Source organism: Mya arenaria, chromosome 4 (genome assembly GCF_026914265.1).
Source record: "Mya arenaria isolate MELC-2E11 chromosome 4, ASM2691426v1".
Lineage (NCBI taxonomy): Eukaryota > Metazoa > Mollusca > Bivalvia > Myida > Myidae > Mya > Mya arenaria.
In genome coordinates, this window is record NC_069125.1 from 56,504,260 (window position 1) to 56,529,910 (window position 25,651).

Sequence of the window (25,651 nt, forward strand, 5' to 3'; positions counted from 1 at the left end):
TAGACAGCTTTTTCTTTTCACTGTAAAATTTCCCAATTTCCGCATTTTCATGACGCAAAATTTTCCAAAATGTCTAGGGTCTTTTTCCCAAAATGGGCAGAAAAAGCCCTGACATATGGTATGTGAATGTGGCAACATGGACATACGAAAAGTTTCTTCAACCATAAATAAACATTCATGATAAATTGGAAAATTTATTGTTATATCTATTTTGTATACACAATCTTTACTTTTCTTTTGCACAATATCTTTAAAGAAAAGTTTAAAACAAGATTTAGTCAAAATCATGATTTCTGTGTTGTTATAGATCTAAAGTTTATAAAACCAAACAGGAGAAAATATGTAATGAACCATTTATTTGTTTTCTGAACTACTCAACAATCACAATTTAAGTGTCATTTTTAAGCTTAATACATTCCTACATTTAAATATTCATTTTAAATTGTCTTGGTAGTTATGATTATTATATATACATTGTATTGTTGTGGTAAAAAACATGGCATTTTTTTAAGTGCTAGAGCAAAATATTAAAAATATCCCCTTTTAGGATAGTGTCCAAGCAAATGGAAAAAAAATGATACTAGAAAGTAGGATGCAAACGAATGGCAAAAATATTCTTTCGATCGAATATTCAAATATTCAATTACCAAGTACATATTTTAGAAGTTGTAGTAAACTATTATTATTATTCGCTAAAGGAATAGCCGGAGCATTTTAACCCTACTGTGTCATAACCAGTAGGCGCGGCGAACCATGATTTCCCCAAGTATGTCTCTGAAATTCCCCATGTTCAGAAAGAAAAACAGAAAAACATTTTGAACAAGCAAAAAACAAAATTGAATAGTTTCAATTCCACTGCCTTCATATTATATTTGTTAACGATGTGAAATAAGATTGATTTCTGGTCAAATGGCGTTATAGGCCAATGGATCGAGGGTCTTGCCATAGGACGAACAGCCTCATTCTGGGATTGACCTCTACTAAATATAACTATGGAAAAACCAAACTAACTTGGTAACCAGTAAAAAAAAAAAAAAAAAAAATATGTGGATTTTGAGTCTTCTAGTGTACATTAATAGAGGAAATATATCCTAAAACGCTATAATGTACAGTTTACAGAAACAAATTGAAATTGCTGATATCACTTGTATAAAATCCAGTTATTGTCATATTACAGAGACTTTTTCTAGTGACTGAAAATATGTCCCTAAATGACATATGACACGTGTTTAGTGTATTGTCAGCACATTCACACCTCTGGCATTAGGGGCCAATCGTTGTAAAAACAAGACAAATGAACTTTATACACAATAAAAGAGTTGCAGGCAAAAGGTTTATTTTTTTGTTTATTCAAAAACAAAAATATTGAATATTCGAATACCGATTTTGACATTCGAATACCAAACGTTTGATTGAATTTTCGAATATTCGTTTGCATCCCTACTAGAAAGCAATATTCCACTGAATTAGTTAAAATCACCAGAGTCCTTGACTTAAACTGTACAGAAACTTGTGATATAATTCAGTGTGTGTATACCACGTGATAAATTACGTCATATATGCTACGTTGGAAGGCAATATTTTGCTTAAAATGAAAACTTAAAACAAAGATAATTTTTCTTTTACTATACCATTTTAAATGAAACAAAGGGCAGTCTATGCCTCTTTTAGAGCACCGCCTTTGTTTTATTACCGGAGTTTGATAAGGTGATTAGATTCATCAAACACTTCGACAAACCTATTTCAAAATAATGTTTTGACAGTGCTCCGTCATACAGCCGAACTGTGAAAAGGTTTGTCGAAGTGTGTAAAGAAACTAAACTCTCAATCAATCTCTGGTAAAAGCCCGAAGGCGGGGCACCGTAAGCGGCGTAGACTGCGCAACGTTTAATTTAAAATGGTGAAGACAAAGTGAAGATATCTTTGTTTAAAGTCTTCATTCGAAGCAAAATGTTACCTTCCGACGTAGCATTTATGATGCAATTTGTCGCGTGGTATACACACACTGTAATTAGACTGTGAAAATGACAATAGGTGCATGATAGCAAATGAATATTGGCTCGATGTCCTACAAGGTTTTTGGGTTCTGATTCAAAATTTGTAAGTTTTTATGAAAATTACAGTCTGGCACGAGATAAAATAATGACTTGCTTTATACCATTTTTAAATAATAGTTTGCCTTCATTTCACATGGGTAAACAAAGTAATTTGTGCAATTCCATCTTTAAATTTGAATAGGTCAGACTATTTTCATGCAGGTAAATAGCAAAACAACAAAATAAATTCATTAAATTGAGACAATTTAGGTAATTATACCTCACGTGTTTATCTTGTTACATAATTCATAATAAATTACAGCGAACGACATTTTTAACTGTCTCCTCCTACTGTCTCACGTAGTCTTGCTGTCTCAGCTATGACGTAATCAGTAAGATGATGAAATACAAATATGTCTGCTACATCTAAGGCTAAACAACATGGTTCTACCAAATAACAATGGGCACTTGAGCCCCACAACAGGCTGTACTAAGGGCCCCAAAGGATAGCATATTCAACAGATCCAACAATTTGAGTCAATCAGGATATCTATGCGAATATGGCACATGCAGTAAAATACCGCTATTAGATCATTTTCTTTGAGATATTTGAATTTAAATTGAATTATATACAATGATTTTATTTTCATTTTACTGTACCTACTTTGAAGATTAATCACAAGAATTTGATTACCAGTATAAGTTTGTGTACAAGTTCACATTTCACATCTTACCAAAGCAAAAGTGATACTGAATAAAGTTTTTCTAAAACACAATAATTATTTCTATTAAGGGGGGATTAACCCTGGTAATATGGATGACAGAGTAATGATTATAAAAATTACAATATAGCAAATGTATTGCCATTAAATTCATTCAAATTTTTCAATCCCTTACTTGAATATTTTTATACAACATTCTTATCAATGGAGGATTTTGGGAACAGAAGGACAGTTATTTGTTTTAATTTTTGCACAAGTCTTAATATTTCAGTTTAGATCATATCAAGTGAGAGATTTTGGTAAAAATGGGTCCCTGAGATATGATCCTTATAACACTCACAATATCACATTGTCATCGATGGATGCTTCAAAATTAGTTACATTCTTTCTGAAATTGTTCAAGATCTAATGACAAGTAAATCCACTTGCAAAAACACTTTATTTTAAGGAAGTCAATTAAGAAACAGTGGGAAGGAGAGTTATAGTTCTTGTAATGAGCAGGAGTCGAACATGTAATGCCATGTATTAATCTTTAAATCTCCATTGCTTAATCAAGCAATTTTTCTACTTTTAGTAACAGTGACCTTGACCCCGACCCCAATCCAAAGCTAGCTCTTCACATAAGCTACTTACACACCAACTTTCATCACTATCTATTCTTACTTAAGTTATTGGGCAGAAACCATTTTTCTATTTAAAGTAACAGTGACCATGACCATGACCTTACCCCCTTTTAAAGCAATCCCAAGCTAGCTCTTCACATTAGCTACCTATACACCAGTTTTCATAACTATCCATCAATGCTAGCTAAAGTTATTCGGCTGAAACCAAAGTTTGACCCTCCCACTGGCATCCCCATTCTTATAACCTGGTTGAAAACCTGGTTAAAAATGCGAATGGACAGAATTACAGACAGGCTTACAGACAGACAAACAGGGGGATTACTATAGGATGACAATTGTTTTGCAAGGCCCTAAAAATCTGTTTCATATGATTGACTTAAATCTCCCATGACCCAGACATATGACATGGTTACTCACTACTGTATTCTTCTGTTGAGCAATCAGTGTTGGAGTCGAATGATATCACATTGTCATATCCCTGGCATGAACTTGAGACCTCCTCCATTCTGTAGAGACATGAAAGGTTATAAAATACAAAAATCATTCACTTCATAAATAAGGTAATCTACAATCAGATAAATCACAATGACAAATTTCTGTTTAAATCAATAATTATGTCTACAAATTGTGAATTTCATCCATGACTGATAGAAGACTCAGAAACTGTGAAAGTGATTGTAATAATATATCACCATCACATAAGCTTCAAAATCATGCTATGTATTTAAATGGCATGATAGTTACAGTCATAAAAGTTACAATCATGTTGCACATTTCAACATTTCAAGAAAATTTTAATTCCTGATATATATATATATATATATATATGTGAAAAAGCAAGTAATTCCTACACTAATTATAACACTTAATGTAAAAATCATCTTAACCCTTTAGCACATAGACAAGTGGCCAGATTACACCTCCCAGTCAATAGCCAACTTACTAATAAGCAGTCCTTATCTGTATAGGTACTTTTAGGAGATTTGAAAATGAGCAAATAAATACAGCAGTATGACCTTAAAATCAATAATACTCCAAATAATTGTGGCCAAATCTTTTTTATGTGAATACATTTTTTATAGATAATTAAATTATCTAATAAATGGTGTCAATGATGAAATATTTTTTTTTTTTTTTTTTTATCTGTGAATGCATTTCCAAGATGGAATTGTAACATTTCTTTGAAATGTCATAATTGCATTAAACCAAAGGGTAATAAAATACTAGGATCAATCTAAATTTTATTACCCCTATCATAAAAAAGACCCATCTGGATTAAAAAGCCGACAATTGATGTTCTTGTGTATAGTACACAGAAATATGGCAGGATTATCCGATGTCATCCAGCTGAGAGATCCAGTCCAGGATGTCTGTTTAACTTTATTACCCCCTCATAAAATTGTTTATAAAAAGAAAACTGATAAATGATTTCTGGTATGAATAAAAAGATCTAGATCATCCTAAACGCTTGCACAAATGTGTTTACCTGACCTATTTTACGGCCGGAACCATGCTGGACATATATCAGCTTCACAAAAAATTTACTCATCATTTTCTCAGCTACTTATTGTTTCTATTGTTTGTAAACAAAATATTACCTTTAAATAAATATAATCTCTATTGATTTTAATGGTAAACTGAACTGACATAATATATTTAATGATTTACGCATCCATGAATTTAGGGGATTTTCCATACAGTACTCGGCTCGTGGTCTTATTATGTCACAATGGGATATCACACCTGCGATTGGGAGTATAAATACCTTCTCATTTTAGCAGATGATATTTTCAAGGGAAAATCAATACACAAAAGGTTAAACTTTAATTTTATAAACATCCGAGATATTGTTTACAAAAAGAAAGATGCAAAATTGAAGTATTGAAATGACCCTATTGAAATATGCGGGCGACGAGTATACATCCAGTAATGGATACGGTTGGCCAGATGCGTATATATCCGCTAATGAGCTATGTCCGCCTATCTCGTATACATGCGCTAAAGGGTTAACAAGAGCTGGACTAAACGCTGCTTTCTTTAAGAAATGAATACAACTAGAGCTGTCACAGGAGTGACGAATACCCCCAAATGCCGCCTGGACACAGGAATGGCAAACCATTCCTTTGAAAAGAGGCCATAACTCAAAGGTTACTGCAAACTGCATCTTCTTTTATCATGCATGTATTGTTTTATTTAAATCTGTTGAGTAATTTAGAAGTTACACTGCTGACAAGAAAAACTAGCCTTTCATGAGTAATCGTCCGGAAACCGTTTTTCTATTTTTAGTAACAGTGACCTTGACTTTGGCCCCACCAGCCCTAATATCGAACTTGACCTGTATCTTCTGATGTTACACCTGTGTACCAAAAATTGTTCAAATCTGTCAAACCTTTCATGATTTATCGTCCGGAAACCGTTTTTCTATTTTTAGTAACAGTGACCTTGACTTTGGCCCCACCAGCCCCAATATCGAACTTGACCTGTATCTTCTGATGTTACACCTGTGTACCAAAAATTTTTCAAATCTGTCAAGCCTTTCATGAGTTATCGTCCGGAAACCGTTTTTCTATTTTTTGTAACAGTGACCTTGACCTTGGCCCCACCAGCCCCAATATCGAACTTGACCTAAATCTTCTGATGTTACACCTGTGTACCAAACTGTATCTTCTGATGTTACACCTGTGTACCAAAAATTGTTCAAATCTGTCTTGCCTTTCATGAGTTATCGTCCGGAAACCGTTTTTCTATTTTTAGTAACAGTGACCTTGACGTTGGCCCCACCAGCCCCAATATCGAATTGACCTGTATCTTCTGATGTTACACCTGTGTACCAAAAATGTTCAAATCTGTCTAGCCTTTCATGAGTTATCGTCAAAAATTGTTCAAATCTGTCTAGCCTTTCAGGAGTTATCGTCCGGAAACCATTTTTCTATTTTTAGTAACAGTGACCTTGACCTTGGCCCCACCAGCCCCAATATCGAACTTGACCTGTATCTTCTGATGTTACACCTGTGTACCAAAAATTGTTCAAATCTGTCTAGCCTTTCATGAGTTATCGTCCGGAAACCGTTTTTCTATTTTTAGTAACAGTGACCTTGACCTTGGCCCCACCAGCCCCAATATCGAACTTGACCTGTATCTTCTGATGTTACACCTGTGTACCAAAAATTGTTCAAATCTGTCAAGCCTTTCATGAGTTATCGTCCGGAAACCGTTTTTCTATTTTTAGTAACAGTGACCTTGACCTTGGCCCCACCAGCCCCAATATCGAACTTGACCTGTATCTTCTGATGTTACACCTGTGTACCAAAATTTTTTCAACCTTTCATGAGTTATCGTCCGGAAACCATGAAAACCGACAGACCGACCGACCGACAGACAGATCGACCGACAGACTGACTGACAAGCTCACTCCTATATACCCCCTCAAACTTCATTTGTGGGGGTATAATAATGATGTACTATTTGCTTGTAAAAAGCAATAAAAAAAGTCAAATTAAACAGTAAATAACTTTTCTACTTTTAGTAACAGTGACCCTAGGTTCCCAAAATGCAATCCCACCTAAGGTCTCCATAAATTCTATCTGTATAACAAGTTTGGTCACAATATGTCAACCATTTTTCTATTTTTAGTAACAGTGATCTTGACCATGACTATCAGGGCTCAAAACACAATCCCATAAAAGGTCTCTATATACTCTTCCAATATGCCAATTTGGTCACAATATGTCAACCCGAACTAATGTTTTTCATTACCAACCATTTTTCTATTTTTAGTAACAGGGACCTTGACCCTAGGTGCCCAAAACACAATCCCATTAAAGGTCTCCACAAACTCTTGCTATATAGCAAGTTGCCAAAACACTTAAACCAAACCTTTTAAGTTGATCAAGGGCTCATAGACTCCTTATTTTGAAAAGTTGAGCTTAAAATGAGTTTTGTCACGATTCCATTATAGTTTCACTTACGGCATATAGGTATTTGTGGAGACAATGTATTCCACCTCTTTGGTCCATGGATTTCTAAAACTGAAGCTTGTTGATCGGATGGGTAGAAATGAGCCATTCTTCGCCTTGAACCGGTAAACACCAGAGAGTACCTTCTCTTTAGAATTGAGAACTGAAAGATTATTGGAAGTATGACATAAAAAAAACATGTACCGAAAACAAAATTTAAAACAATATCTACAAATAACATGACCATTAGATTCCAGAAACAGACTGCATGTGGCATTGAGAGACCCACTTTGTTAAATAGCATTTACATGGTTCTTGAAATTATCTTAGTGCCATAGTTTGGTGTTGGGTTTTGGGAAATCAGGCCCACAATGGGAGCCAAATTGAGAGAAGCACACCCTGCTGCATAAGTAAAAACTTAACTTTTAGTAGCCCTTTTAGGGTTTCTCCTGACACAAATAAACAAACTGTAGACTTAATTCTAGCAACAAGTAAAGTTACAACAAAAAGCAGTTAACCTTTTTTAATACATTTTTTTTTGTCCCTAGACCCGTTGAAATCCACGAATTCCCTAACAACTGACATACCTTATTCATTTATGAAGCTCTGACCAAGGATTGAACCTAAAACTCTCTGATCCGTGATCATTGTACAATTATCTCTCATGATACATGTCTTCATAAATAAAATAACTAAATATGCCGCAATGTGACGAAAACCAGTATTGTAATCTGCGCAATCAGAAGGTTTGGACAAATTGAATGACTGATGGTTAGGCCTACATATAAACATGGGTTACTATTTATGCTTCCCTATATAAATACTAGAGCTTTTTTAATAAAACACCAACAGTTTTGTTGGCATTGTTCAGGCAACATGCCAGTTACTGGTAAACATTTGTGAGTTATTTAAAGTTCATCATTGCATAGCCGAGTTAAAGCCTGGAATAGGCAAAATACAAGGAATTTTGACCAATTACCATTCAATCTGACCTTTAATAGCATGGATCATTTAAGTAACACGCCAGCCTTTCATGGTGAACATTTGAACCAAACAGTTTTGAAATCACCCAAAACATGACAATTCACAGCCAAGACAAGCCTAAATACAATGAGTTTTTACCGATGACCCTTAGTATGACCTTTACCTTTGAAATATTGACATAGGACTTGTTCATGACACCCAAGCTTCTCATGGTGCACGTTGTTAATTCCCAAATCAAAGTTTAACTTAGTTACAGCCTGGACAGTAAAAAATACAAGGAATTTTGACTTATGACACTTGAGTGCAACCTTGATCTTTGGCCTTCTGACATGGATTGAACGTGACATGCCGGCTTTTCATGGTGAATGTTGGTTTCAAGTTGTTTTAAAATCCTCCAATGCATGGCAAAGTTACAGCCAAGATAAGCCAAAAAGGACACAACCTTCAATTAGGACACATCGGTCTAGTGATGTGACACACTGTCTAGGAATGGCCAGCCACTCGTCCTTCGGATTGGTAAATAATAATGGCAATAACCATTGAGTTGGTACCTTTGCGGTGTACTTCTGCCATCCGTGTGAGGTCATCCTGATGGTAGTACTCATACACAGACGTCCCAATTAATTCCTGAGGAAGATAACCAAGCACCATCGTAGTCCTGTAATACACACAGAAGCAATTCAATATGGAGTGTATGGTAGTGTACTTATCACAGCATTAATCAAATAATCATCTGGCAATAACAAAACAAGAGGCCCAAAAGGGCCTATGCTCTACTGGCATGGCTTTTGTGGTCATATCAATCCAGAACATGTATGTATGGGTAAAAGGCAACAGACATATGGTTTATGTTTTGTGTTTGGCTTACCTGAAAACGTAGCACGTTCAACATCTGAGCCCACAAAGTATTGTAAGCAGAGTAGTTGCATGAACTATTTTAATATGTGCCAAGTAAAAGTCATCTGACAAAAAAAAAATGCTTTCAAAACTGTACTCATAGTAAAAATTTCTGTAGTTTTAAAAGTTAAAAAAAGTTGGTCAAAAGGTCAAAGTCAAGGGCATCCTAGGACAACATTGATCAATTTGAACAAACATTCACAATCAATTGTGCTGAGATGGATGCACGAACACACAAAAAGATTTTCAAACCTTTCCAGATTTATGTTTACCAAACCTGTGAACCCTGGGTGTGGCCAGTAATGACACCAGGTGCATAACTTAAACATTCACAACCAATTTTGTTAAGATGAATGCACAAACTACAGAACTTAAAGCTAAAAAATGGCCTTTGGGCTTTCAACAAGAACAAGGCAGAGAAATTGACAAAATCAGCTGCAGAAACAAAAAGCAAATTGTCTCTCAAAATCCTAGACTTGCAAATTGTCTCCCTTAACTCTAGACTTGAATTTACATGTACATGTAAACTTGGCTAAAAATAGAATTCGCTCATGCAGACCTGGCTAAAAATAGAGAGCATTTCTTTAAAACTTTCATGGCCCATAATCTAGGCATTCATGGGCGGATCTGGCTGGTTTTCGAAAGGAACCGAGCTCTAATGGATATCTAGATACTGTACAAGTTTCATTGAGATACAATAAAAACTGAAGAATGTATCGTGTTCACAACCAATTGTTTACACAATAGCATTTTTTTATACTATCAAGGGCCATAATCTAGGCATGCATGGGCGGATCTGGCTGGTTTTCGAAAGGAACCGAGCTCTAATGGATATCTAGATACTGTACAAGTTTCATCGAGATACCATCAAAACTGAAGACTGTATCGTGTTCACAAGCAATTGTTTACAGACGCACGAACGCATGACCGCACGGACGCACGGATGCACATACTACGTACACATTACCATTGCATAAGCTCTTCTGGCCTTTGGCCAGTAGAGCTAACAATAGAAAATGTGTAAGGTACATGCCATTTTAAGCAAAGAAGTAGTGAGAAGGCAGGCAATTAGCAGGTCGAATCCAATAATTTAATAGCACAGCAACATTTGGTAAATAATGTGTGACATTGTCATCCATTATAACATCATGTAATGTAAATAAATGCATGTTCCCGTTTGACACCCTTGTATTTTTCAAGAAAATTCTACCAATATTTCAGAGATTCAACCATTGTGACCGAAAACACAACTTGTAGTTTTTGACGAAATGTACAATTCAACCAAATACCATATTGGATGAGATGTCATATCTGTTGAAATATCTTTAACCGAAATGTCATGGATGCAAAGGGAGCAGATAAAAGGAGCAGATAAAGGGAGCAGATAAAGGGAGCAGATAAAGGGAGCAGATAAAGGGAGCAGATAAAGTAATAACTAGGCCCTGATAATATCATCTATATTTCTATAAGACAAAATCTCCAATGCTGATAATCCTTTTAATAACACCAAGACAGCGATATGGACATAGTTTCTGTGAATACCGAACTGTGTGTTTTGAAGACTTAGATGAAGAATACTATTTTAGTACCAAGCAAAAGTCCCTTTGACTTCCAATAAAGCTATCTACAAAATAAGTCCATATCTGCATGCCTGCCCATACATTTTTCCTTTGCTTATGCACCAGGCAATTGTACCCCCCCCCCCAACCCCCCAGCCCCCCCCCCCCCCCACTACCCAACCCCTGTGCAGGAAATAGCAGGGATTTTGACTTCCAGCCAATCCCAGGTAAAATCCCTACCCTAGGCACAAACGGCTAAAAATATCCCTGCAAATAGAGTGGGGGGAGGGGCGGGGTCATGGTTACAATTGACTGGTGCAATAGTCATCCAGGCCTGTATCAGATGAAGACATATAAACAATAAACGTGAGACATGGGCAATAGGTAAAAAAATATTTACAAGTACAATGTTTACAGATAGATCATGTTTTTCTCAGTTTGTGACAGGAGTTTTCCTCTGAAGCAGTCATGTATCAACTATCTTAAAGCTTGACATTGACAAAACAAAGGCTTATAAAATGGGATTGCTTCTAAAGTACTGGTGATACACAAGTTCATTTATTACAGATTGGGCTTATAAAAAAAAATGTTTTTCTCAGTTTCTCACAGGCACGAAACCAAACAGCTCTGAAGATGTCGTGCATCAACTACCTTGACATTGACAAAACAAAACAATGTAAACTAGGATTGCATTGAAAATATCATTACAGATTGGGCTTAGGAAAGAATGTTTTTCTCAGTTTCTTACAAACATGAAACCAAACAGCTCTGAAGAAGTCGTGCATCAACTACATTGACGTTGACATTGACAAAACAAAACCCTATAATTTGGGATTGCGTTGATTATAATTTACAAGTTATAACAGATTGGGCTTATGTCAGAATGTTTTTCTCAGTTTCTCAGTTTCTCACAAGCATGAAACCAAACAGCTTTGAAGAAGTCTTGCATCAACTACCTTCACATTCACATTGACATATCAAAAGTAAGTAAACTTGAATTGCGTTGAAAATTGAACAATGTTTATTTTGAAGCACTCACATTTCAACTACCTTGACAATGACACTGACAAACAAAACCTTGTAAATTGGGATTGTGTTGAATAAAGCCATAAGAAATTTCTATAAAATACTCTTATTTCAGATTGAGCTTATAATGTCAGACAGACAGACAGACGGACAGACAACTTATCATACATGCCATATCCTCCGGCGGGGGGAAAAATCCCCCGGAATTTCTATCCATCCCCCAGTCTCCCGGCGGGAGATAAAATATATATTTTTTTTATTTAGATATTTTACATCAGGGAATAATGACAAAGTGAAACCACAGTATGTGAGTGAAACTGAATGTAAAGAAACAATTCCGCAAGGGTTTAAAAAAGGTTGAAGGAAACCTTAACAACAAGTGATCAATTAATTTGAAGTAATGATCAAAAGGAAAGAAATATTACTATTTTGGAAAAGGAAGAAATTAATTATTTTCATTCCGTTCTCATAGTGTCTGAACGTCATCATAGCTGATAGTATTAAGCAGAATTTTTTAAAAGACTTTGGAGGAAGTTAAATTTATTTAAAGTATGACATGACAGTGTATCATAAGAATATGAAAAATCATGACATAAAATAATTCTGTATAATGAAAAAGTTAGAGGTTTTCATAGCAAAATATATGTGAATACATTTTTTCGTACTTGCGTCTAAATACTTTGAAATTTCGCCAACTTAAACCTGCTAAAAAATCCCCCTGAATACTACAAAAAATACCCCTGAATTTTTAGCCTTTCTGAACAAATCCCCCTGAATGGTCTCCAGAAAATATGGCATGTATGACTTATTGACTTGCACTTAGTATAATTATCATCACAACACATACATTTTATAATACAATATATCAAAGTGTACGAGCAATGACAATATATATAATTTACAAAAAAATATACATGTTGAAAAACAATCCACGAGAAGGTGAACATGGCTTATAAATGTAATCAAGTATTGACATTTAGTAAGCATATTATATATTTTAGTTGATCTTATTTTTTTAAGATATTCTTTAACAAAGACACATAATTTTATAAGGTCTGTTCTGTTAGTTGAATTTAATAACTGGACATACTTTATGGTTTTACAAAATAGTATTTCTTGATATACTTCTTTCTAAGATTATGAAAATAAGAACAGATATATGTAAAAACTCATCTTCGATATCCAATTAAGAATTACAGCATTGACAATTACTTTGAGCTCTAGGTGTGTTACTTCTCCGGGCATTTCTACCAGTTTGAATATGAAGTCACAAGATTTGACTGTTCTATAAATACATTCAATATGCTTCTACTGTTCTGAACCAATCTTGTTTAAAGTATCTAATAATCGACATTTGAAAGCTTAAATGAATACATGTACATCAATATGTAGAACACTATCAACGATGTGGCTTATAACCAAAATTAGCTAACATCCTTTAAACATTTTAATCCCAATTGCTACCACTTTGAGTGCAATAATACACAGCTCAGTTTAATACTGTTTTGATTATAATATTGTCAGTGATAAACAATCTTGAACCAAAATTTTAATATATGTATGTATCTATGCCAATATAAAGGGTATCTGCCTTTTTCCCCATATACACATGCATGGCAAGTATTAGTAATAACTCTCAATAATCTTTTACATATTTCAAATTAATTTTCTCTATTTTTTTAGATAAAGTAAATCCCCAGATTTCTGCTGGGTAATTTAAGATGGAGCCATTAACAAAGTCTCCAAAAAGTTGACATACACTCTTGAATTTAAAATCAAAATCATGACATTTGAAAAACAAAACATTCTTGGCCTTTTTGGCTTTTCGAATCAAATGTCCCTGGTTCAAACTAACATTAGGCAAAGCCTGTCTCTTTAAGGAAAAAACATATTCTTTGCTTAACCTTAAATTCCAATGCATTGCAATACATTATTTCATTGAATTTGAATATCTTCCGGAGATTTGCCTACAATGGCCATGTCATCAGCAAATAATAACAATAATGAAATATCATCTATTATATAAGTGCAGACCAGAGTTAATATCATTTTGGTATTATAATTCTTGATCTTCTACAAATAATGAAAATAATAAAGGACACATAACTTCCCCTTGAGGCTAGCCATCAGCTTAACCAAAGAAAACAATACATGAAGACACTGATTTTACACAAGATTTGAATTTTTTATTTATGTTGCAAACAATTTTTAATCTTTTCCTGGTATCCCACATTTGTACATCTTTAACTGAAATGCATTTCTTATGATAGTATCAAAACATTTCATGATGTCGACAAAATTGACATATAATCTTTTATTTTCAAATAATAATTTTTAATTGAAGAATAATATATAAAAATAGCATCGATTGTAGATAGCCCATTTTAAAATCCAAATTTAGCATCTGATATTATATAATATTCGCCACATACATGTAGTTTATCTATACGCTTATTTAGTAACAGAAGTAAATATTTTTAATAGACAACTGAATTAAATTATTAAGATAAGATTCAGAACCTTTTTGTGCAGGGCGATAATAATACCTTCAATCCATCGTTCTGGGAAAAAACCCAAATGTAATATATTGTTAAACAAGTTGAAAATATGCAAAGATAATCTATGAACAATTTCAATAAAATATTTTCATTTAATAAAAAGATATTGCCAAATGCTTTACATTTTTTCAATGATTTAACAACAAATTTTACTTGCTAAAAAGAAATAACTTAATCAAGTTCTGGAGAAACTGTATTTGGTTGATTGAAATCAAAATTTTCAGTCAAATCTTCCAGGGGACAATGATTTTGGAGACTCCGCTGTCATGTTATAATTACTAAAATCATTGTCTGTAAAGAGATATTTATTGGATTTATTGGAGTTTTTTTTTGGTTTTAAAGCTGCACTCTCACAAATTGACCATTTTATCAATTTTTTTTCCTTGGAAAGAGCAAATTTTTGAATAAATATCTGCAAACCAATGATATAAGATTACTGACACAAAAACATATTTCCGAAAATTAATGTTTAATGGCTTAAACCGTTACTAACAGTTTAAGAAAAATGCATAAAACATCAATTTTTAAACTTATATATTAAAAATCTGCGATCTGATTTTTGACAGAAGTCTTATATAACTGGTTTCTTGGATTTTAGCAAAAATTGGCTCGTTCCAAGACAAAAATTAAAAACTTGTCAAAACGTTCAATCTGTGAGAGTGCAGCTTTAAAATGCTTCCAGAACTCTCAAGGTTGATATTTCTTATGTTTATGTCATGTATTCTTTTTCTATAACGAATGTTCTTTCTTTTAATAATACCTTATAAATCATATTTTGGTCACACAAGATCAGTTGGTTTTTATCAGATTTGTCATTTGAATAATAAACAAGAGGCCCATAAGTGCCTATGCTCTACTGGCATGGCTTTTGTGGGCATTTTTAATCCAGAGCATGTATGTATGGGTAAAAGGCAACAGACATGTAGATCACGTTTTGTGTTTGGGTTACCTGAAAACGTTGCACGTTCAACATCTGACCCAGAAAGTATTGTAAGCAGATTAGTTTCATGAACTATCTGAAATAATATGTGCCAAGTAAAGGCCATCTGACAAAAAAAAAAATGCTTTCAAAACTGTACTCATGGTAAAAATTTCTGCAGATTTAAAAATTAAAAAAAAGTTGGTCAAATGGTCAAAGTCAAGGGCATCCGAGGACAACATTGATGCTCATTTGCAAAACTGTAGACATGGTCTAAATATCATTGCTGAAGCTTTAAGAATAGAAAAGAAGGTCAAAAGGGGTGGGGCCAGCTTTGGCCCCAAGGGCATATTTTGAGCCTTGTGGTGCCTTATTCAAAATAGCAAGTCATGAAGTGTTTGCAAAGCTGGTTCCAACAAAAAGATTTTCAAACATTCCCAATTTAAGTATACCAAACCTGTGAACCCCGGGGGATGGCCAGTAATGACCCCAGGGGCATAATTTGAACAAACATTCACAAGCAATTGTGCTGAGATGGATGCACGAATACACAAACAGATTTTCAAACCTTTCCCAATTTAAGTTTACCAAACCTGTGAACCCTGGGCGTGGCCAGTAATGACCCCAGGTGCATAACTTGAACAAACATTTACAACCAATTTTGTTAAGATGAATGCGCAAACTACAGACACTTAGAGATAAAAAATGGTCTTTGGGCTTTCAACAAGAACAAGGCAGAGTAATTCACAAAATCAACTGCAGAACCAAAAAGCAAATTGTCTCCCTTAATCCTAGACTTGACTTTACATGTACATGTAAACTTCGCTAAAAATAGAATTCGCTCATGCAGACCTGGCTAAAAATAGGTTAACTAAAAATAGCATTTCTCTAAACTTTCAAGGCCCATAATCTAGGCATGCATGGCCGCATGGTTTTCGAAAGGAACCGAGCTGTAATTGATATCTAAATACTGTACAAGTATCATCAAGATACAATCAAAACTGAAGATTGTATCACGTTAACAAGAAATTGTTTACAGACGCATGGACTCACGGACGCACATACTACGTACATACTACGTACACATTACCATCGCATAAGCTCTTCTGGCCTTTGGCCAGTAGAGCTAAAAATTGAAGTACCTCTATAATGAAAGACTGGTGTGTTTTTTCACTTTTCTCAGCCATAAATATAATGGATACATATAATTTTATACATCATATTATTTTTCCCTGACGTATTTACATATCAAATATCTTAACCTTGACACTAAAATGGATATTGACATTCAGTACACAGGTTATAAAACCATGGTATTACATGTTTTCTCAACAAATTCAAATGATTTCATAACAGTGCAGAATTATGAGCTATTATGAGTCATTACTGAGGATAATTTTCTAAAGAATTCTGCACACAAAAACACAACACTTTTTTGCACTTAAAGTCGCAAACAATACACCTGAGAAAATAACCTGTGTATTGGATATAAGCTCACATGACAAAGCACACAAAGTCACCTAGTAATTAATTAGACTCATTTGAGAAGGCATCAGCAGTGAAACAATCCTATCAGAAATGCCCACACAGATAAGTTTGATACCATAAATTAGATACTGTACAATGAAACAACCACATCATCAGGCTTCTGACATTGGTTTGACAAAGGAAACAATAGATCTTCAAACTCTGAGAATCAACCAGTGTCCCCCTTTGCCCCAAGAGATTGTAGGTTCCACCTCTCACATTGGAAGACATTACATTATAATATGAAAAATGTGTAGACACTGAATCTGAGTTTCGGCAGCACTGGTAGTCAATGAGATGTCTATTATGAAACTTGACCAACAGAAACATACATGGAACTGGAAGCATCAGATATAGTAACAATTGATCCCCTCATAAAAATAATATATCAGTACAGATGGGTCTTTATTGTAACTAACATTTTTTTTTCAGAGAACTGAACTTGACAAGCAGCACTGGAAACTAATCTCAAAATAATGACCAATGAAAACTCTAGTGAAACATTTAAGGTACAGCCACTGAGCTCAGAGTTAGACCTTATGTAAACATATGCCCTGGTTCCATGATTATGGACAGTCTCCAGTCTGGGTTCATACTCGAGTCTCAAAATGGCAAATCTTTGTTTAATTTCAACTTTCTTTTTAGGAAATCTGTGTTTTATTTTAACATTCTTTTTAACCATGTATTAAAAACAGATGTAAGAAAACAAGTACTCTTACCTCAGATTGAGCTTAAATAAGAATGTTTTCTCAGTTTTCTCTGTTTATTACAGCCATCCATACAATGGAATACATCACTCACATAGCAACTACCTTGACATTGACATTCGGAATCAAGTTATAACACCATAGCTTTACAAGGCAAAACAATTACAATTACAAAACCTAGTGAGCAGGAAAAGGTATATTCTACCTAGTGAGCAGGAAAAGCTATATTCTACCTAGTGAGCAGGAAAAGCTATATTTTACCTAGTGAGCAGGAAAAGCTATATTTTACCTAGTGAGCAGGAAAAGCTATATTTTACCTAGTGAGCAGGAAAAGCTATATTTTACCTAGTGAGCAGGAAAAGCTATACTTATTGATCATCAAAAGCTATATTCCACGATTGGGGTAGCCATGAGTGAGATCTTTACATTGGGTTTTCATGATGTGAAATGTTTTGCGATCTTAACACTCAAACACACAAATTTTCTGTTTATAACATGCCTTAAAATATATACTATAAAAAAGTTGATTGTACTTTTCTGCAGGCTAAAATTCCAAAACATTGAAAAATATCAAATTGGTATTGCCACTCTTTGAAAATTGAGATATCATTTATATATCACTGATAAATCTTTACAAACCACTGGAAAGCATACAATAGATTTGCTTTCGGCACAAAAATACACATTCATTTCAACACTGAAAGAAGCTATAAAATATGTTAAATAGCATGTAAATTGGACTTAAGTTCATAAGCCCATTCCTTTTGTATTACTTGATATCTTATGTCAATAGTATAAAGATATCAATTAAATTTGGATTTATATAGTATTTCCTGTAAAGGTGTGTCAACCTTGGAGTTATTTGAGAATTTCCCTGTAAAGGTGTGTCAACCTTGGAGTTATTCGAGTATTTCCCAGTAAAGGTGTGTCAACCTTGGAGTTATTTGAGTATTTCCCTGTAAAGGTGTGTCAACCTTGGAGTTATTTGAGTATTTCCCTGTAAAGGTGTGTCAACCTTGGAGTTATTTGAGTATTTCCCTGTAAAGGTGTGTCAACCTTGGAGTTATTTGAGATTTTCCCTGTAAAGGTGTGTCAACCTTGGAGTTATTTGAGAATTTCCCTGTAAAGGGGTGTCAACCTTGGAGTTATTTGAGTATTTCCCAGTAAAGGTGTGTCAACCTTGGAGTTATTTGAGAATTTCCCTGTAAAGGTGTGTCAACCTTGGAGTTATTTGAGAATTTCCCTGTAAAGGTGTGTCAACCTTGGAGTTATTTGAGAATTTCCCTGTAAAGGGGTGTCAACCTTGGAGTTATTTAAGAATTTCCCTGTAAAGGGGTGTCAACCTTGGAGTTATTTGAGAATTTCCCTGTAAAGATGTGTCAACCTTGGAGTTATTTAAGAATTTCCCTGTAAAGGGGTGTCAACCTTGGAGCTATTTGAGAATTTCCCTGTAAAGGTGTGTCAACCTTGGAGCTATTTGAGAATTTCCCTGTAAAGGGGTGTCAACCTTGGAGTTATTTGAGAATTTCCCTGTAAAGGTGTGTCAACCTTGGAGTTATTTGAGAATTTCCCTGTAAAGGTGTGTCAACCTTGGAGTTATTTGAGTATTTCCCTGTAAAGGTGTGTCAACCTTGGAGTTATTTGAGAATTTCCCTGTAAAGGTGTGTCAACCTTGGAGTTATTTGAGTATTTCCTTGTAAAGGGGTGTCAACCTTGGAGTTATTTGAGTATTTCCCTGTAAAGGTGTGTCAACCTTGGAGTTATTTGAGAATTTCCCTGTAAAGGTGTGTCAACCTTGGAGTTATTTGAGAATTTCCCTGTAAAGGGGTGTCAACCTTGGAGTTATTTGAGTATTTCCCTGTAAAGGTGTGTCAACCTTGGAGTTATCTGAGAATTTCCCTGTAAAGGTGTATCAACCTTGGAGTTCTCTGAGCATTTCTCCGTAAAGGTGTATCAACCTTGGAGTTCTCTGAGCATTTCTCCGTAAAGGTGTGTCAACCTTGGAGTTCTCTGAGCATTTCTCCGTAAAGGTGTGTCAACCTAGGAGTTCTCTGAGCATTTCTCCGTAAAGGTGTATCAACCTTGGAGTTCTCTGAGCAGTTCTCCGTTAATGTAAAGGTGAATCAACCTTGTAGTTATTTGAGTATTTTCCTGTAAAGGTGTATCAACCTTTGGAGTTATTTGAGTATTACTTGTAAAGGTGTATCAACCTTGTAGTTATTTGAGTATTTCTCTGCAAAGGTGTATCAACCTTGGAGTTATTTGAGTATTTCCATGTAAAGGTGTATCAACCTTGGAGTTCTCTAAGTATTTCTCTGTAAAGGTATTTAAATCTTGGAGTTACCTGAGAATTTCCCTGTAAAGGTGCATTTGTTTCAATATGGTTAAGAATTGCACAATGTTGGATGAGATAGCATGAACTCAAAGACTAAGTAGACCTTGATCTTTCAATTGGAAATTTGGGTGTTGCATGATTGTAATACATTGTCTCAATCTTATGATCATTGGTGTCAAGCTATTTGAATATCCCACAGGCACAATAAAGTTACATCGAATCATTGTTTCATTGTAATTATTACAAATACACACATACATTTCAAATATCATGCATATTTCTTGAAGAACATGGGCTTAAGTACATGGCTTGACTCTCACATTTTACTTACGCTTGGTCGATGAAAGTGAGTTTTCCATCCAGTGAGATCCTGAACATGTATTCCACTGGACGGGTGTTTGGCGTACATGAGAGTGAAGAACCAGCTCCACATGCTGAAAATGCTGAACCAGTCTGACTGATGGAAGTTCGTATTTGCCCCACGGCCACTAGACAACTGAGGAAGTTTGAACTATCTTCCAAGTCGTCTTCACTGGTAATGTTTATTTTTGATGTTGGCCACGATTTCAGGTAGCCGTTAAAATGTATCACAGTATAAGATTTTTGGTCTGGAATAAAATAGGTAAGAAATATAGTTTGAATGACACTTGGGATCATAAGAAATCCCGATTATTGCTATTTGCACTCAATTTGTGAACTAATGACAAAATGAAGTGCTTGCAAGAGTTGTTAAACTACATAATCAACAATGAAGTTAATTGAGTAGATAAAAGTGGATTTTCATTCATTAGAATATTTTAAGGAGCCAATCAGAGACCATGTCACATAACAACAAAAGATAGTAATTACCACATCAACAAGTATTGAATTTAATGGCACGTACATTAACAAAAAACACATGAACAAAAAGAAGACATTTTGAATGAAACAGATTATTTGACCAAAATTGTCCAGTGAACATTAATGATGTAAATTGTGTTCAAATGCCATAAGTGACATGAGATAGAAGTGACTCCAATGCCCAATCCAATCCAGATACAAGAAACTTGCAGGAACAGAGTAAGATACAGGAGATCTGGGTGGGATTCCCTAGCTCTTCAATACCTTCACTAGAATTATATATAACATCAGCTCAACTGACCTGTTTTACGTTTTTTATGTGTATATTCCATATCATCCTTCTCGTATTTAAAACCTGACTTGGCCTCGCTACCATCGTTACGACATTTCAAACGGCAGTAGAATGAGCGACGAGCTCCGGAGCACAAGTGGGTTGGTCGTTGTGGTAATTCAGTCTTTACCGGCATCAATGCTAAAATTTTATGAGTGACATTCACATTAAGTCGCAGACCAGGGTCAAGTGAATGACACAAGCCTCATCATGGTGAACCATCAAGGCAAGTTTTTTTTTATAAATTCTATAATGCATGGTCAAGATACAGCCCTGACAAGGTTTCTTTGAACCTTTGACTTCTAAGCGTGACCTTGACCTTTGAGGAATAGACCTGGGTGACACACCAGCCCATCATGGTGAACATTCACGGCAAGGTTTTTGAAAATCTTATTATGCGTGGTCAAGACACAGCCCTGACAAGGATCATTTCTACTGTCACCTTGACCTTTGAGGTACAGACCTTGATTTTGAGGGCTACACAGCACCTCATCATGGTGAACCTTCATTTGAAGTTTTTATTAAAAATAAAAAAATGCATGTTCAAGATACAATACAGCCTGGACAAAGTTCATCGAGGCACACACATACACGAAACCACCATTGTGACAGCTAGGTTTCGCTCACCGCAAGCGGGAACAAAAAAATCTATCTGGATAAATCAACTGTGAAAGCCACATTCTTTTTGGAATAAGTGATGAGTGAAATACAATAATCCATGTGATTGTCAAAATTTAGTGTTACAACATTGAGCTTGCCCTTTTAAGTTTAATTTAAACTTACTTTTTGCATCAATGAGTCTTTCTCTTGGTGCAAGGTCAGATGAAGAGAACTGTTCTTTCACCTTGCTGATGTCCCGTGGGTGGATAAAGTCAAACATGCTTTGCCCTATGAGCTCATTCTGAAATACATAAGGTTTCATACAGGTGTAATTAAGTTATGCAAGTTAGTACCTAAAAAATAAGCTCACACTTGGGGCTGTTTTCACGAATCTTCTATTAAAGTGAACATTTTCAACATATCAAATTTTTAACAAAGAATATTTAAAATATCCTCTATTTTTATCAATTTTTTTTGTATGCGTTAATATCAATTAGATATTTTCCTTGCCTATTTTCACATTTTTTGTTACTTTTCATTAAATTCAACACAGAATACAAGCATTTGTCACCTCGTTACAAACTAGAACTGTAAGCCATAGGCTAACGAATACCCCCCACCCCTCCATGTCTAGGTTGTTTGCCCTGGAGTTAGGCCGGACAAAGCTAATTTTGCCTACAAGGGGAGATAACTCCAGTCAGGGTCATGTGACCTGTACCAAATTCACAGAGGCGAAAGTTTACAACATGGCCATTAATTTCTGAAAGTTTGATAAAGATTTGTTGAATAATAACAAAGATGAATCCCGGACAGGGCTTATTTTGCCTACTTTAACACATCAAGGGGAGATAACTCCAGTCAGGGTCATGTGACCTGTACCAAATTCACAGAGGCTAAAGTTTACAACATGGCCATTAATTTCTGAAAGTTTGATAAAGATTTGTTGAATAATAACAAAGATGAATCCCGGACAGGGCTTATTTTGCCTACTTTAACACATCAAGGGGAGATAACTCTGGTCAGGGTCACGTGACCCGTACCAATTTCACAGAGGCGCAAGTTTACATCATGGCCATTAATATCTGAAAGTTTGAAAAAGATTTGTTCAATAACGACAAAGATGAATCCCGGACAAAAAAAAAACGGACGGACAGACGGACGGACAACCCGATTCCAGTATACCCCCCCAAACTTTGTTTTGGGGGGTATAAAAATCACTGAGAAGCTATATGAATTTACAGGCCCAAATTTTATCATTTATTTACATGATCTTGTGTTAATAACTGCCTCAACTTGTTAGTGGATAAGATTATTAAAAGCAGTGTATAAAATGCTTCTGATGCCGAGACCTTCCATTGCAGACTTATAATATCTAGTTCTCTTTCTAATTTTAGCTCTGAGATACACTCAGTAAATGGGTCAACTAAAGATCTTGAATAAGGACTTAGTTATGAAAATTATTTGATAACAAAACACTTAAGGTAAGAAGATACTGCATTTTCTTTCCATCGTAGTCACATTCTTACAAATAATAACCATAATAGGGTTTTGACATGACAATATTCTCAGTAAGCTGCTGAATTGGTTGGGATTTTTCACGTCACATCAATGGCAATCACATCACGGTGATGACAGCAGTTATGGTTTTGAATCTCACAGTGTTTAATTTTACAGAAAACAAAACAACTCCACAGTTAATAACACTCAGGTGTGTCCATCACTTTGTTTCTTAAGTGCACATTACTTAGATTGTGCTTTGTTCCTTAGAATTGTTTTTTTTATAAAACATATTGACCATCAATTTGTTCAATTATCTGATACACTCTTCCAAAACGCTGACCATTTAAAGTCAAAAACAAAATTAATGACATCATGGATTTGTTTGAGGCAAAGCTTCGAGTTAGTCATCATAGACATGAATATAAGTTTGCTGATCCTAAAATGCACAGGCAGTGCTTAGAGTTTGGCTCCACATTGGAACTAATAATTCTAACATGAACACTGTCTATATGATCAGAATGCTTGCACAACTGCATTATCTGGTATCTTAGAAATGTCTTTAATTTCCAAAAACATTGCAAAACAAGCAAAGGTCTATATAGAACTTAGTTTAAACATTATATATTTTACAGAAATTGTGAAGAAAGTTATGATAACTTATTTTAAGTCACTCTCGTTGGCATTATGTTGTGCGAGAGTGTGGTCTTGTGTTGTTGGGGTAACTGGAGTACCCGGAGAAAACCCACTATGGTGACCATTAACCAAACTCGCAAGTGCCTTGGTGAGAAGGGAGGTCACTAACAACTGCACTTACAAGACCACATGTATATATATAGGTTAAGAAAAAATGGTTAAAGCATACAGGACTAACAGCATTTCTGTAGCAGTGGCCATTAGGAAGCTAACAGGATGAGTTCTAAGCAATGTCATGCCAATGAGAAGCTTAGAACTTTAATTGAAGGCTACTTATATTATACAATAATGTTAAACAATAATGTGTTGAAAGCCATTGTAATAATGTATAAAAGAAATGACATTTGTCTCACGTTTCAAATGGAAGCCGACTTTTCTAATTACTTTTTTAAATGGTGACCACAATTTTATCAACTGAGTCAATTGCGCCTTGTCATGTGAGGCGAGTCAGAAGTCTGTACTAACACTTATTACTGCTGGTGATTAACCCCTTAATAGCATTGCCCTTAAGCCAGCTTCTGATGTGAATTGATAGGTAGGTTTACACAACATGCAAGATGCATGGGTATTGTTGTACTTAAATGTATTTATGGACTTCAGAGCTTACCAACTCATCACTTATATTATTTACTATATTTTTTTTATTTTTTTTGAATAGAGTGTTATCAATCAACAATAAAATGCAACTACTATGATATTCTCAGCATGTATGTCAGACACAGTACTGTTACAAAACAGATGTCAAAGACAAATTAATATCACCTGATGGAAAGTAGAAGATCAATCTACTTAGAGAGCAATCTGATCATGAGAAACTAATCCATGCTTCACGATTCTCGTCTGACGACTGGAAAAATTAAATGCGACAGGACAAATATAGCTTTCTCCAAATCCCCTCAAACTTAAGCACTTGCCATATTATATTTGTAGGCTTATAATATGGCTTAATTATTGACTTTGCGACTAGATGCATCAAATGATTCCACCAAGATACTGGCCTAGACATAACTCATGAATGATCTTCTGACATGTTCTTGATAAAAAGGGACATTACTTTGAGAATTAAACTTTACCTGGACATTGGCAGCACAAACAATGTCACCATGTTTCATTATAAGTTGGACAATATATACATGATTATGATTGGACATGATGTACGTCTAATAAATGGATGTTTCTAGACCTGGGCGGTATTCATAACTACTAATAAATGGATGTTTCTAGGCCTAGGGCGGTATTCATAACTACTAATAAATGGAAGTTTCTAGGCCTGGGGCGGTATTCATAACTACTAATAAATGGATGAATAAAGAATTTTCAAAATACATTATTTTCATTTACCTTATTGAAAAAAAAACCATACTTAAATGTTAAAAACACTTATACATTTCTTTTAATATGACTATGAAATATTTAAGAAATCAACTTATGTTAGGAAATGACTTAAGATGCTTAACAAGGTATAAACTTACCATTTTTTCATGTCAAAGGAGCCTAATAATATGGATTTACTGAGGGGATTAATCTCCAAAACAGACTTGACCTTAACACTGTCACTAACTTCATCATAACCGGATAAGGAATACATAACTAAATGTCCCTACAAGATATGAACATTATATTTTTTAATGTAAAAGGGGAATAACTCTGGAGTTACTAATGTGATTTATCTCGCAATCAAAATTTTCCGAGATATCATGCTCATAAGAATTGTAACCAAAATTATAATGATTAAATAACAAATACTTCAGTTGTGGTCTCCTCAACTATCTTTTTAAATGTTTAAGGGACAAAACTGTCCAGTTTCTGAGCCAATTTCCCCCGCGATAAATTTGACC

The 25,651-nt window shown here is 34.8% G+C and overlaps 1 protein-coding gene across 8 annotated transcripts in view; it reads right to left on the reverse strand.

The window, feature by feature from the left end:
* The window catches only part of LOC128231129 (protein cycle-like), a 90,055-nt gene that overhangs the window by 13,995 nt on the left and 50,409 nt on the right, over positions 1-25,651 (reverse strand). For all 8 annotated transcript variants that reach the window (XM_052943553.1, XM_052943548.1, XM_052943549.1 and 5 more), the window contains 6 exons: positions 21,804-21,921; positions 20,991-21,161; positions 20,181-20,457; positions 8,873-8,979; positions 7,350-7,500; positions 3,799-3,887 (listed from right to left, as the gene is read on the reverse strand). In XM_052943553.1, coding sequence (XP_052799513.1) covers positions 3,799-3,887; positions 7,350-7,500; positions 8,873-8,979; positions 20,181-20,457; positions 20,991-21,161; positions 21,804-21,921 — 913 coding nt within the window. The remainder of the gene's footprint in view (positions 1-3,798; positions 3,888-7,349; positions 7,501-8,872; positions 8,980-20,180; positions 20,458-20,990; positions 21,162-21,803; positions 21,922-25,651) is intronic.